A 15691-nucleotide genomic window follows, 5' to 3' on the forward strand; every position below is an offset into this window, starting at 1 on the left:
GCTTTTGAGAATCAGAGATACCTTGGACTCTTGAAAGTTTATACCCTGAAAATCTTGCTTGTCTCTAAGGTGCTCCTGGACTCAAATCTAGCCATTCTACTGCAGACAAATGTGGGTACTCTCTGAGTGTCATGAAAGAAGCAGAAACAGGGAAATCCAGTAGTTACTGAACAGTGATATTCTCAGTTATTGTTCTAGACAAGTATACTCATGGCAGTGATTTCACACTTCAACCAATACCTTTTCCTCCTTTCATCATAAATTGCTGCAGCCTTTTGACACCCTTACAGCCTTTTGACCACCCCACCCCATTCATGCATGACACACTTTGTGATTTGAATGTAGAGTTGATTTATGTTTATGCCTTATCTTTTTAGCCTAAAGGGTTTGTATTAAGGGGGGAGGTTAGCTTTTCCTGGATCACTTCCCAGTTGTTTGCTGCAGCCATCTGGACATCTAAAACTGACCTACAGAATAACAATTCTGTTCAGACAGATTCACGTGTGTGGGCTTTTGCTCAAGTCTTCGTCATTTTAATAAGACTTCTACAGCTGAAATTTCTTGTGACATTCATCCACAGACTGGTGAAATTTGATGAGAGTTTTAAGAAGAAGCTGAAGTAAGTATTTTCAATTTTCTTTTTTTCTGTAGTAACCCAAAGAAGAAAAGGCAACTGATGACATCTGGAAGTTTGCTGCCCACTCCTTTTTAATGAAAAATTCTATTCTAGTGCCAGAATTATCTACCCTGATAATGAGGAACACTTCTGAAATCTCCACTGGGGGTAGGGACTGGGAATCAAGCAGTGGCATAAAAATCACAATCAACTTGATGAAACGTTTGCTTTTGACCATTGGGCATGGGTAAGAAAACAAAGAAAACAATCTGTGTACTTGTTTTTAGCATTCACCTGAGCATCACACACAAAGTACTACATGCTGCTTTAAGAGGCATCAAAGGGTACTTAAAATTGCAGTCACTATTGTAGCTTATTTCTATTAGAATTGTTTTGCGTAGTAAGAGCCATCTGGAAAAATATAGATGGATGAAACCATTAGTTCAGTTCCCTACTGTGCACTCTTTGGCAAATCTTTTAAGGGCTAACTAGATGTGACCCCTAGATCTGCCATTCATAAAGAGCATTGAGTGACTATGAAAGTGAGATGTAGCAGCTACTGAATCCTTCTCTACCCACCCCCCCACCCCCCCCACACACACTTTTTAAAAAACCAGGCTATTCGGCAGAGCCGTATCACCTGGGGGCTGATAAAGCTAAACATGATTCAGCTTTATCGGCTTTTAGACCACACACGCAGGGGGGAGGGAGGCTGTGCTCCTCTATGCCCAGTGGAAGACTGCCCCCCTCCCCACCTTTTGGGCTGGGACAGCAGAGGAAGTGGGAGAGAAGCTGCGAGACAGTGGGACAGGCAGCATGATCTTGCTTGCGGAAGAAGTGTGCTCCCTCCCACAAGCAGGATGATGGACTTGCAGGCATTGGAAAGCAGGACGGGGAGAGAAGGTAGCACGACCCTCCCACAAGCAGGATCACTCCTCCCATCCCTGGTTCTCCAGCCTTCCAGCGCTTGAAAAGCACCAGCAGGGGCAGTTCTCTCCCCACTGCCACTTCTCAAGCCCTTTATGGCCTCAGAAAGGGGAGGAAGAGAGAACTGACAAAATTTCAGATTTGGGATTTTTTAACCCAGATATTTTCAGTAGGAATTGAATATCGATTGGCCCTATTCAGCTTTCCCGAGTCAAAAGTGCCTGATCCTGAAATTTACCAATAGAAACTATCGGTGCTCCAGCCTACTAGCAGCCGTACTTCCGACCATTTTCTTCCAACTAGCCAGAAAACAGAAAGCAAATCTTGCCTTAAGAAATGTGACTGGTGGGAGGTCATTTTGGAGGGGAAAGTCAAGCTTTCTGTCCCATTCAAACTCAAGTCATTCTACTGGCAGCCAATTCTGCTCAGTACTTCTCACGTTGTGGATTCACTTCCATTCCCCCCACCCCTGGAAGTCTTTGTCTCATCTAGTCATTCGTATTTCCATCGTTGGTTTACAGTGAATAGACTGTTATGGTTATACGGAAATACTGTGAAAAAGCATTTTATATAGGCATACCATAACAAGTTAGTGAAAATAACACATTCAACAACTCACCATCCTGACTCCTAATGTAAGAAGAAATTAAAGTGCCCCCCCCCCCTCCAACAGTTTGACTTGATTTTTGAGAACAAACACTTACATTAATAGTTTTGGACAGCAGCTTTAATATTTAATTATTTATTACACCAAAGCAAAGATCGATATCTTTGCAATGGGTTTTTTAATATAAAATATTTATTAAAATCTCTCTCTGGACTAGTTTTTCATCCCTGAGGCAGAAGGAAACATTTCACACCACAGCCACTTTCAAGACATTTTATTCTGTACAGCCTGGGTATCTTGCATCCCGCCGCCTCCTCCTCCAGAACCTCATATTGGGCCTTTATCATATGACAAATAATTAGGTCACTTTGGGTTGAAAAGTTACCATGGTAGGGAGGTTTCATGTGTAAACAATTTTAAATGCTGCAAATCTGTTTTCCTTTAAGCGTGATTACATTTAGCATCCACATTTGGAATGTAAGAAACAAATTAAATGAAAACAAGGCACACCCCAACAAAGAAGCCTTGGGCACTGTTAGGTGGTCACCACCCTATTGACACCTGCACCTTGCAAAAAAGAATAGCATTTCCTAGAATGTGCAGGCTTAGCACTGCCATACACCTTTCTGATCTTCCTAGTGTCTCTTCCTACATAATACACAGGAGCTCAGAGCTTCACAAATAAAAGCAGACCAATTTTTAGCACTGTGTTTTCGTAAGATGGCTGCACTGGTGATGTCCTCTTTGTCACAGGGTTTTAAGGAGTATACATAGGAGGCGGCAGTTTGAGGCCATAACAACTATGCATCTTTAGAAACTTCTGATTACACATATAATGCTAAATTCTCAACATATTGACTTGGAAGTAAGTTGCACTGATTTCAACACACCATACCTTCAATCGAGGAGCTTGGAAATAATACCTAACACAGTAAAGATTTTTTTTTAATGAGCACCTCTCCCATCTATGATATTTATAGGGCAGCATTTGACGAAGAGAGTACAAAAAACATCACCTACTCCAGCCTCTGATTAAAAAACCACAGTTATCTCAAGTCAGTAATTTGTTACAGGTTCCTCTCAAAGCAATATCAGTGCTGTATATATCCAAGAGTAATGTTTTAGTTCAGACAGAGATGGCAAGGCAGAAAATGAGGTGTGATTGTGCAAATTGTTCAGGCCACAATTTTGGGTGGTGGGTTGCTAAGAGGGAAGCCACCTCCAGTGAAACGTGGAACTCTGGTCTTCTGTCCGGGGAAGTCATTTTCCATGTTACTGAAGACTCTTTCCTTTTCCCTTTGGAATTGGGGGGGGGAGGGGGGAGAGAAGAAAGAGATAATGAAATTAATGTTGCATATTTTCATTCTGTATTTTTATATTGTTTCCAAAAGTTCCCAAAGTTTTCATAGCTCCAGCTGCTCTATCAAGAGATCATTAAAATAAGTTGATGAAAGTCTGTTATGTTAAACATCCACAATTACATGTCTATTTGGATCTAATTAAATGCCTGCTGATGGTATGCAAGATTATTAAAAGTTACAACTAAATGAGCCCCCCTAATGCTCCTCCTTAAAATGGCCATTCTCATTAGAAGAAGAATAAGTGTAAGGTTAGTTACTTGAAATTTCTAATCTTAGTACCGGTCTACCAAATGATAATTTGTTTTCCAATGAAAGCCTGACATCATCAAAGGCAAAAAGGGGAGATATTTTTCCTTTGTTGAATTTTAATGAAGAAAATGGTGTCAGCCATTTTCCACATTTAACAGACTTTGAGTGATAATTAATTAGTTTGTTCTTTTTACACAAAAGTTACACTGCCTGCATGACTTTGAACCAATAGCCACAGTCACTAGATCAGGTGCTGCAGGATGAATAATCACAGCTTGAACTGAGTGGCCACAGGAGAACCAAGGATAGCTTCACTATTCATTCAGCTATTTAATGAGACAAGGGAGGAGTCTCTGGTATTGCTCTGCAAGGGATATGTTTTCATGAACTGAGGTGTACCAAGATGTTACACTAATGCAGAAAAAAAATTCCAATAACATAATCAGGTCTTTGTGAAACGTTACTTGCAGTGCCTCTTTTAAGAGGATTTTGAAAATATGTTTTAAGACTTTGTGTGATCTAGATCAAAGTCTCAAACATTCCTGCAGCTATCTGCTGTTCAAATAATTAAATGGTTTTCTGGTGATGATGTTATCTTTTGCCCAATAAACTCTATTTTTTAAAAATAATAATAATACAGCGCTGGGAAATAATAACTTCAAGGCCCAGCAATGGGGAGGGAGAGGAAGGACAATACCATTACATGAGATGCACTGATCTCACAGCACACTGTGATTCATGGTTGTGTCCAAGGAAGGCAAGAGAAAGAGGATGACCCCATGGTAAATCCCTCTGTAAGTACAGCAGCACCCATGAAAAACTTGTTGATGTTCAATGTCATTAAAATCCGAATACAGATTTTACATTACTGATTTGCTTATGCTGTAACAGAAACTGAACTATATTATAAAAAATGCTGTTTACCTACAAATATGCAGCCCCCCTGATCAAAGGCAGAAAATGAGAAATAGTTAAACACGATGAATGTAAGATGAAAATTCTACACCCATAAACATAAAAAAAGATCTTGCATAAAACTGAGCAATAACAGAAACCATAGTATTATATGTGAATAGACACAAATTTGTTTGTGCCAAGTCTGCAATTGCTATAAAAACTGGTTCCTTATTCTTTATAGATGGTCAGTTGCCCTTTAAAAATATAACGGTAGCAGAAAATAAAATTCCAGAGTTGAAAATATGGCAACAAAGATTGCTTTCCCTCTAATGCTGAAATGGAAAGCAAAACACGGAGTTCAAATTCTAAAGATTATAGCTATTTTCAAAAGGACACTTAGCTGTTGGAAATGGATTGCTAGACTTTGTAGTGGCATTGTGTATTGATCATAAAGCTCCAGGAAAGCCATTAGCCATGAACAATTGTTGCTAATTCCAAACATTGAGGCAGCATTATGCCATTTGCGGAAGGGCAAAAGTCATCTTTGATCACTGACAGTTTTGCTAATTCATTCATCAGAACTGTTCACCGTCTTAAAATATGATTAAGTAAGAATAATAAGGAAACTGATTTTTAAATAGGGTACCAGGGCAAGCTCTTTGAATAGTAAGTTGGGAGGATAGTATCTGATTCATTGTCATAAGTTGTGTAGCACACATCTAAGCCATATAGCAGGAAAAGGCATGGTTGCAAAAATCTAGCCAAACAATTGCCAAACAAAACCAGGATAATTTTACGTGCCATAAAGAATCAAAAGTATACCCATAGGGGGAAAAAAGGAGTATGTTCAATCACCATCAATTATGATCTAATGGCAGAGGTGGGGGTGGGATTTCTCAGACATGAATGTATTTTCTGGATAGGAAAACTGCAGTGGTCATAAAATTGGACTCAGTAGATAATGGAACCAGAACAATTCCAGACAGTTATGAAGTCACCCACACAGAGGCAGAAAACAAAGGATTGTTTAGTCAGAAAAGAAAGCACTGCTACTATACATGTTTCTAATTATAAAGACCAGCCCCCTGTCAAAGTCACAGGGAACAGCAGGCATGTGGCTCACTAGGAAAATCCAGGCTTAATGGCTTGCCTCCTTGTCTCCATTCCTGGCCATTTCTCTGCATTCCTTTCCATTCTCACCCAAGAGAAAGCTAGTACACTGTCTGTCTCTCAGGAACAGGGGACATGCTCCAGAATCTCTGGTTGCTCTTTGGTGCTAACAAGTTTGTGAAACAGAAGCTGGCTGGATGTGGGGTGGGCAGAAGCCTTTTCCTGGGATGACAGCAGGACCTGCTCTCTCCCTCCTGCCCTTATTCCATTCTGTTCATAGCTGTCAGATCCAAAATGAGTTTGGTACTAAAGAGACCAGTACAAAGGAGTTTGGAAATGTACCTAAAAATCAGGGCAGAAGTTAGAGCTGGATTTAATTTTTTTAAGGGGAGGCAAAGTAAAGTAAAGTAAAAATGATGCCTCCCATATATTATATACATATTTTTCTTTATATGATGGGATAAACTTTGTTGACATCTATGAACTGTTAATAATTACATTTTAACATTATTTTATCTATAATCTTTGAAAAGTCCCCCAGTCCCTCTGCACACATAAAATCCAACCCAAGGAGAAAGTTTTTCAATCTAGCCTTTCCTTAACATTTTTTTTAAATACAGCACACATAATTTTAACATGGGAAACAGCAAACTCACCTCATGCTCCTTTGCAGCATGATGAAGTACAGTCCAAGAAAAGTTTTACCTAGTAATTATGCAGCCAGAAGCTAAATTGACTACACTGAAGCTACTGTACTTTAGGCAGTGGGAAAAACTCACTGAAAAATACAATAATGCCAGGAAATTTTGAAGATAGTAGGAAAAGAGGAATACCTACTATAAAATGGATTGACTCGATAAAGGAAGCCACAGCTTGTTTGCATGACTTGAGCAAGGCTGTTGACAAGAGGATGTTTGGGAGGTCAGGTCATTGATTCATAAGTCATAATTGACTCGATGGCTCATGATACACAGGAACAGGCCCTCTGTTTTTGTTACCCTCCCTTTCTCAAGGATCTTTGTGGAAGGCCAAGCCTATCAGATGAGAGGTCTACTCATGGCCTCTGGCAAAGCCAAGCATAACACATCTCCAAGTTCTAAAGGGGGAACAAGGGAAGAGCCCTCACTCTATTCGACTCCAGGCTGCTCCAGGGTTTGCAGCATCTCAAGAAAGCAGAAGGGCAGGAAAAGAAGGCATTCTATACCATTAATGGTTTCCAGCCCCCAAAACTCTTTCCCCCTGTGTTTAGAACACACACTAAGCCACCCTTCCCCTACAAAGTCTAACATACCCTATCACAACCACTGTCAATGCACAGTCCTTGAAAGGAACCTTGCATAGAACATGACGTCTTTGAACATCTCCTCAGGGATCTTTAGCTCCCCCTTCTCTTTGCTCACCACAGTCTTGCCCGACCAGTAGCCACAGCTTCTGCCTTACCAAGGGCTAAGACTCTCCTCTGAGGCCCAAAATCTCCCTCTCTCTTCCTCCTACCAGCAGCCTAATCAGGGAAATGGAGCACATGCCATGCTGCAGAACTAGCAATTTCTTCCATGTATTTGAGCCTCCTCACCTCCCAGCATCAGCCTAATTGGGGGAATGATGGGTGTATGCTGCAGAACAAGCCATCTCTGCTGGGCAATTCATCCTTCCCCACCTCCTAGCAGTGAGCTAATTGGGGGAACAGGGTGTATGTGCTGCAGAACAAGTCATCTTTGCTCGGCGACTGAACCTTCTCCACCACCTGGCAGTGGTCCAGTCAGGGGAATGGAGAGCATGTGCTACACAATGAGTAATCTCTTCCATGCAATTGAGCCTTCTCCACTAGCAGCAGCCTATTTGGGGGAATGGGGCACCATCAAGAGAGGGACCATGTTGAAAGAATCTCCCAGTGTCAGCTAGCTGTAGCTTCTGTCAGGTGCTGCTTATCTTCAAGGCTGAGTTCCCAGGCTAGTGCTAATTGCATCATTTGATGCAGTTGAAGAATTTCCAGTTGGAAGATATAACCTGCTCATTCCAGCTGGGAGGGACATCTTGCTCCAAGCCTAGAAGATTTGGCAAGGGCCACCCCAGGACTGGATGAAAGAGGCCACCAGACTATGGCCAGCGTTTTCCATAAGAGCATGCAATGCTACAGTTGGTTATCCTTTTACCCTTCTCCCCCCCTTCCCCTACCTTGCTTTGGGTTTTAACTTTGCTTATGTTTTGAAAATTAAAGCCTTAAGAAACAATTATGCTATATAGGACTTCAGTGAGCATTTAGAGAGTTAGCTTTGTTACTTTCTGTGTATCCAGACAATGATGGACCATATTCTGTTTGATTTTAACATTTTACTAATTCACTTCAATAAAGTTTCATTTACTTTTTAAAAGGGTGCGAGTAATGTAACCTGAGTTTGGTCAGTACTAACAACAGCTGGCCTTGCTACTATAGGCAGACATGCTGCAGAATGAGCTATCTCTTCTATGCAGTTGAAACTCTCCCACCTCCTAGTAGCAGCCTAATCAGGGGGAATGGGGCACTCTCACTGCAGAACAGGCTATCTCGGTTGGGCAATTAAGCCTCCTCCCACCTCCTGCCACTGCCCCCTCCTACATCTGGCCCTGGAAGCCTGCCTGAAAATCAGTGCAGGAGCAGTTGGTAGAGCTACGCGAATGCAAAAGAAGTTGACTGACTTGCACAAACAAAACAGAGACTGCAGCTGTCACAGTGGATGTCCAACAGTGTGTGCAGCACCTTGGCCTGTTCAAGAAATACTGCCTCTCCTCTCAGGATGCAGAATCCTGGCTGGTTTCCCTGCAGGCAGAGTTTGGGGTCTGGCTCACCAAACCAAGTGTCAGTTGTGGTTCAATGTGAAAATCACTGCTTTAGACTAAGAGGAATTCTCAGTACTTTACATTTGACAGCTGTGATCTTGAGAATATCCAGAAACAAGGACAGCCCAGGATTCAGACACACGGGGGAAGTGAGGAAGACAGAAACAATAAACTGCAACGATATTAGAAGTAATAGGCTCAGTCTGAACAATTTATCAATTCAATCTTTTCCACTGGCATGAAAAGAGCAGGAACTCATTTCCACAATCCTCCAGGTAATAAAGGACCCACTTTCTCATTGATGAGGGTAAGGATTTGGATGTGACTGCAAGTTTGGAAGTAACCCTTCCAACCCTAAAACAATCTAACCCACACTAAGAATGGATTACTGGGGCAGTGAAGACGTGGGAATGATTAACAAAAATACTGCTAAAAGAGATCTAAACAGCTGGGCATCAGGAAGACAAAGGCAGGGAAAAGATATTAGATGAAGGAAGCTTAGCCATTGTCTCAGCATATTTTCTCTCATGATACCTGCTTGATCCCAAGTGATCTGATTCCCAGACAAAGAACTCTTAGCTAACCGGTGCGGGGGAGTGATTAGAGTATCAGACCCAAGTTCTAATCCCCACACTGCCATGGAAACTTTTAGGGTGACCTCAGGTCAATCATACACACTTCTGCCTAACCTACCTCTCAGGGCTATTGTTGAGATAAAATGGAGCACAGGAGAACAATGTAAGTCACTTTGGGTCCCCATCGGGGTATCATATAAATAAAGAAGGAAATCATATAAATGAAGTTAACTGATTAGGCAACTCATCTAAAAAATCCCCATATTTGCATGAAGTTTTTGCAGACATGCATTATAACTCATTCAGTTTTCTTCCTATGCGTAGCCTACACTAGTTCCCCCCTCTCCATCCAGCAGAAGAAGACCATGTTAAACTAACTGCAGCACCCAGGACAGAAGTATAATGCAAGTTTCTCACAAACTAACATTAAAATAATATTTCTCTTAGTCTTTACATTGCTCAGGTTAAGCACAGGAATATGTCCTGCAGACACACCCCGAGAAAGGCAGCTAACTATCAGGGCACAGACACACATTTGGCACTCAGAATTGGAGCTCAATAATATTATTAGCAAGTACAATAATATTATTAGCAAGGACCACTATCATTACCACCAGTACTAGCATTGCCTCTTACTTGTTTTCATGTTCCTTCCGTTTTTGAGTAAGATATTTCTTCTTGATGTTCAGAAGCTCATTGGCAAGCCTTTCAATTTCATATTTGTATTCTTGACTCTGTGATTCATACATATTCAGCTCAGAAGATAAAACCTTAAAAATACAACAAATGCATGACATGGATAATTTGTTCTTTCTCTGTCTCTGTCTCTCTCTCACTCTCTCTCTCTCTCTTTGGCTGTAAATCAGAGGTGTGGCTTAAGACTATACTACCCCTTGTTGAACCCCTAAAGTCTGCAGTGGCAAATTCCAAGACCACAAGCAAACCTATCAGCCTACACCATGGCCTGCACTGCAAACAGATGCTGTTTTATGGCCAGGCAAGAAATAGCAGCTGCTCTAGCTGAGCAATTTGTTCTCTGTTACCCAAAACCCCCAGAATCCTGGCTTCCAAGAATTCCCTTCCTTGCCAGAAACAATCAGTGACTCAAACAGGCCATTTTTTCCCTCTTCCTTGTTCTATTTTTTCTTTTTTATTCTGTGTTTCCTAGTAGGCAATGTCCATGCTAGGCTCTCAACATACTATCAATAGAACAGGCGTTCTTTTTAACATCCATCTCAGATGTGTACTCATCCAAACTGGAAAAAGTAAAATACGTGGATCTTGCACACCACTTGCAGTTTCATATTTGACCCTCCCAGAGTGGAAAAGGGCATCCCACTGCCCTTGGGGGTATCCTCTCACTTCATATTGCGACACCTGCCCTTTTCCTCAGCCTTGGAGACAGAAATTCTTGGGATCAGCTACAGGGGGAGGGTAGTACATCATAGCCAACAGGGAAGATCCAAGCCATGAACACTTTGGTGGAGATCCTGATGAGCAGCACATGCAGGGGGGAGGTGAGGGTTTCCAATGAGAGGGGCAATTAACAAAAATTGTTATTCTAGGTCTGTGGTGGCGAACCTTTGGCACCAATTGGCCATGCTGCCAGGGGCTGATGGGAAATGTAGTCCATAACATCTGGAGTGCCAAAGGTTTGCCACCACTGTCTAGGTGTTATTCCACCAGCAAAAAATATCATTGAATCCAACTCTGTGTCCCTAGTAGCCATCAAAGACGTAGACACTCAATGATACTAACAAGATTCCTGAAGTTAGTGTCTCTCAACACATAAGTTATTTTAGATAACCTTTCTAAGCTTGAAATATCTGTTTGTATAAATTGTGACATCTTTCTAACAAAAGAAATAAAAACTTTATTACCAAATGAATTTAAAAGATTTATTAGCATGACAGCAAAGAAAGCAATCTGTGGCTTCAAGCCTATGCAAACCCTTATTTGGGAGTAAGTTCCACTGAATTCAGTAGGAGTAACTTCCAAGTTAACATGAATAAGATCAAACACAACATAATAAAGTTAAGACATGAGTTTGATTGTGAGTTAAATCAAGTTTTGATAATAGAAACTGAAGAGGGACTAACACATTTTCTTTCTGTTAAAAAGAAGCATATAAATAATTGAAAAGCAACATAGTACTAGCATAAACCACCAAATCCTATCATATTCACAACATTAAATCTTGTCTATATCTGCTTGCACAAGTAAAAAATCAACTTTCCAGATTATGTCATAGCTTCCATAAAATGTTGCTTAATACAAAGCACCTGCACTTGGAGCATGCATTAAACCAAGGGCCCCCCAACATGGGCACCCTGGCACCTTTCCTTGTGCCTATCAAGTGTTTTTTAGAACGAAGGTAAGGCCAAGTGGGGCTTTTTGAGTTTGTGATGTTTATGGTATAATGCAAACAGTGGCTTTATATAAAGTACCTCTATGCAAGTAGAGTAATATTCAAAAAAATACAATGGAACTTTGTTCCCACAAAACACAATTAGGCTGCACTTCTAAAAATTTTTACTGTCCAACTGTTAAAGTCACCAAATCTTCCCAGTCTTGATGTACTTTTTATGATTTAGATGGAAATTGATAACATCATTACATCTAATTTTGTTCACTTTTCAAAAATCATTTATCAAAATCTACCAGAATTTATCTTACTGCATAGATGTGCAACGAGCTCAAAGCAGCCTGTCAGCACTGTTACTGTTTCAAGTTATGTGCATGTAACGTGCAATCAAGTTCCAGCTTACTTATGGCAATCCAGTAGGGTTTTCAAGGGAAAAGACTAACAGAGGTGATTTGTCACTGCCTCCTCCTGCACAGCAATCCTGGTATTCCTTTGTGGTCTCCCATCCAAGTACTAGCCAGGACTGACCCTGCTTGGCTTCTGAGGTATGATGAGATCAAACTAACCTGGGCCACCGACATCAGGGCATTAGAAGTAATAGAGCAGGTTAAAAGGACTGGGCTGGGCTCATGTAAACGGAGAGACAGAAGGCACACTTTTTTCTTTTGAATAAGTGTATTAGATGTAGAGTTGCCTCCAATAAGCAGCTGGCAGGACAAAGGCTTTTTTAAATCGCTGTTGGCATTCCATCACTTCTGGGAAAATGCAGAAGCCAGATACAGCCAGATGGGGGGTTCTTAGCTAGCTTAGTATGTAAACTTATTTTATGTGTGTGCAAGACATCATGTTAAATATTTAAACAGAGTTTCTGCCTGAAATGTTGAGTCCCTACAATTAGAGTTATGTACAACATGCATAACTCTTTCTGATTGGCTTCCTCTTCCCTGGTCTCCATTCTGTGGTTGAGAACACTACCCAGTGTCAGAATTCAAAAAGGTTGAAAAAGGTTGGGGATCCCTGCACTAAACTAGCCAAAACTTATTTATAGGACATATGAATTTGAGAAATGGAGGACAAGTGAGTCTGCCTGTCATGGTTCTATACTGAATTTATTGATAAGGACTAGGGGAAATATTATTTCTCCAACTCAAGGAGTTTTTCCTGAGGAAAAAAAAGTCTGTTCAAAAGAGGCTTGATTGTATACTCCCTTGTTTCCACCTCCTTATTGACCAATACCATCTGGCCCTCCAATTGCTGCCTCATGATCCATCTGAAGCAAAGGAGATGGGGTAAACAGATCCCCAATTGTAATGCTATGAATACCTCTTTTTCTATGTGATTCAGCCAACAATACTATGATACAAGAAAGGAGACAAGAGATGAAAACAAAGTAAACTAAGATGTTGTGATGAAACAGGCTTCTTTAAACAATGGATGTCAGTAGTAATTCATTAGCAATACAATCCAGAGCCCCGGCAGCAGGGATGGCACCGCTGTGGTGCTTCACCACCAGAGGACTTTCTGGTCATGTAACTCCAGGACCCAGGCCACAGTGCAACTAGCTGCAAACCTGGAGTGAAAGCTGACTCCCTCTGCCAGGAATGCCTCGGCACACTCACCCAGCACAACCCAGTGGCAGCCCCATCTGGAATGGGTCATAAGTAATATACATGACAGCAGTATGCTTCTGCAGTCCAAATATGATAAGATATGATGGCTAAATGGAACCTCTGTGTTGAGAGACAATATACATCTGAATTCAAGATACTGGGGACACCAAATAAGGGAGGATTCTTGCCTTCATGACAAGCCTGTGTTTTTCCCAGAAGCATTTGGCTGCTACAGCTGGAAAGAGAATGGTGGTCCAGCTGGACCTTTTTCTGATCTTATTTCTTAACCCTTTTTACTTAACGCAAACCTGCAAGTACAGTATGGATTTTTCATAAGAAATCATCTTTTTTTCTTGATAATGGTATCAAACTACAAAAAACTGCTTTTTTGGTAAATGCCTATGAATTCTTTTCATACATATTTGGGGAGAAAAGCTTGTGTGTAAATTTCCTGACTGTGATGAGAGTTGCATTTTGTGGTGTAATGTTTGTTTATAAAAATTAAGAAATGAAAATCTAATTACAGCATTAATTTACAGCCCATTACTATAAATGTGCATGCCACTTGGGTCTTTGGAGACACTGCCAGAATTTTGTATGAGGCTTAATTTCCTTTCTAAATGAGTGAGTCAAATGTGCCAGTCAAAACCATTTTCCTTCTGTCCTTAACAAGCGAAAGAAACAGATTGAGAAAAACATTGCTAAATCCTTCATCTTTCCCTAACACTACATCCATATATATTAGTATTGAATCTTATTAGGGGGCTGACAAGGGTAATCTCTGTTAACCCCTTGTCACTTTAAAACAGGATTTCCTTGGTGAGAAAAGCTTGTTTATGCCTCATGGACCTGCTTGATACACCATGCTAAATAGCAACTTGGCTTAAGCACAAGATAGTGTTCTTCTGGGGGTTTTTTGTGGGGTTTTTCCCCATTGGCATAAAAATACAACTGAATACATGCTGGTTTTTCGGTTTGTTCTTATTGAGGGCACCTGCAAGGATAAAACAGTTTCCATTTGCCATCAATGGCTACTAGAGATACAGTTTATATTTAAGACAGAAGAAAGGTTTGTGTTTGTGCAGATTCAGTATATTTGGCAGACGTTTGATAAATACAGCATTGAGGTGTTCTTGGAACACAGTTTAACGTACAGAGTTTGTAGATTAATAGAGTAGTAGTGGCATGTGCTAAAGGCTGAGAACCAGAGACAAGAATAAATTGTTGCTTTTCAAGCCATATGAGTTCTAAATGGTTCAAAGATTTCCCTGAATTGTCTCAAAATTTTGAAATGAAAAACTAAAGCTACCAGAATGTCACAAAATAAGTCTAACACGCTCATAACAGCTGTGCCTTGGCACTTAACACGTTCATGAAAATAATATGCATGTAATAACTATTCTAATCAATGAAGCCATTCAAGCCAGACCTACTGGCTCATTATATATTTGCAAGGCAAACAACAGCTTCAGTAGTATGATTTAGTTTGGAAAATGGCACAGTGGAGCGTGAACACCCTCCTACTCCTTCACAGCTGCTTTGATCAGAATCAAAGCCATCCTTCCTTTACGAAAAAATGGAAGCACAGGGAGATCCAGTCAAAAACTGCCTATATTTCGTGTAGTTCAGGCCACACTGGAGAAAGCCAAACACTCCCCCTCTGCCTACCTTACCTTGCCATGCTCTGATGCCTTCAGCATTCTCCTTCCAACTCAGGTTTGAAGTGAGCCTAGCTAAAGGAAATGTACTGAAAACAATGGAGTATTTCAGTGTAGAATGGGCAAGGTTTAACTCTTCTCATCATATGCCAGCTCTGGATTGGAAAATACCTGGAGATTTTGGGGGTGAAATCTGAAGAGGACAGGGTTTGGGGAGGAACTTCAGTGGGGTATAATGCCACAGAATCCACCTTTCAAAGCAGCCATTTTCTTCAGGTGACCTGATTTCTGTCACCTTAAAATCAGCTGAAATCCCAGGACATCTCCAGCCACAACCTAAAGGTTAGCAACCCTACCTTGCCAGCATGCTCAATTTATGGCAAAAGTTACTCCTGTCTTAAATTTTAGAATTTAATAGAGACACAAAGGTATGGATTACCTTGTCTTATCTAGTGTGGCCCTGTCACTATTCCTCACTCTCAAAATATTTTTCAGAAGACAAATAATTTTAAGTATAAATATCATTGTAACAACCTGATTAGAGTAAGGACTTCTTGAACTATTAGAATATTGTTTTCCTTTTATGTACATAAAATAATATGTACTTGTTTATCTCTTGCCTAAATAAAACCAATGAGAATGCAGCAAGAAATAACAAGATTGCTTAAATGACTAATGACTAACGTTGTATCTACTCAGTATGCTAGCATATGTTAATTTCACTTCATTAATATGACTATGAAATTTATAAGATCATAAATGCAGTTCATTTAATATAATCATTTATTATTGTTATTGTTTTGTTTGTTCATGTTTACTTATTTTACTTATTTTTTATTCTTTTACTTTCTATTCCTTTTCTGTAATTCTTTATTGATAAAATAAAAAGTTATTTGAAA

The 15691-nt window shown here is 40.4% G+C and overlaps 1 protein-coding gene across 3 annotated transcripts in view; it reads right to left on the reverse strand.

The window, feature by feature from the left end:
• Positions 1-2409: 2409 nt before the first annotated feature.
• The window catches only part of CFAP58 (cilia and flagella associated protein 58), a 121826-nt gene continuing 108544 nt past the window's right edge, over positions 2410-15691 (reverse strand). For 2 of the 3 annotated variants that reach the window (XM_048504919.1, XM_048504920.1), the window contains exons 17-18: positions 9796-9929; positions 2410-3446 (exon numbers count right to left, since the gene is read on the reverse strand). In XM_048504919.1, the coding sequence (XP_048360876.1) occupies positions 3326-3446; positions 9796-9929 (255 nt within the window). In that variant the 3' untranslated portion in view covers positions 2410-3325. The remainder of the gene's footprint in view (positions 3447-9795; positions 9930-15691) is intronic. The other variant, XM_048504922.1, reaches the window with a different exon arrangement.

Source organism: Sphaerodactylus townsendi, linkage group LG08 (assembly GCF_021028975.2).
Source record: "Sphaerodactylus townsendi isolate TG3544 linkage group LG08, MPM_Stown_v2.3, whole genome shotgun sequence".
NCBI classification, from domain to species: domain Eukaryota; kingdom Metazoa; phylum Chordata; class Lepidosauria; order Squamata; family Sphaerodactylidae; genus Sphaerodactylus; species Sphaerodactylus townsendi.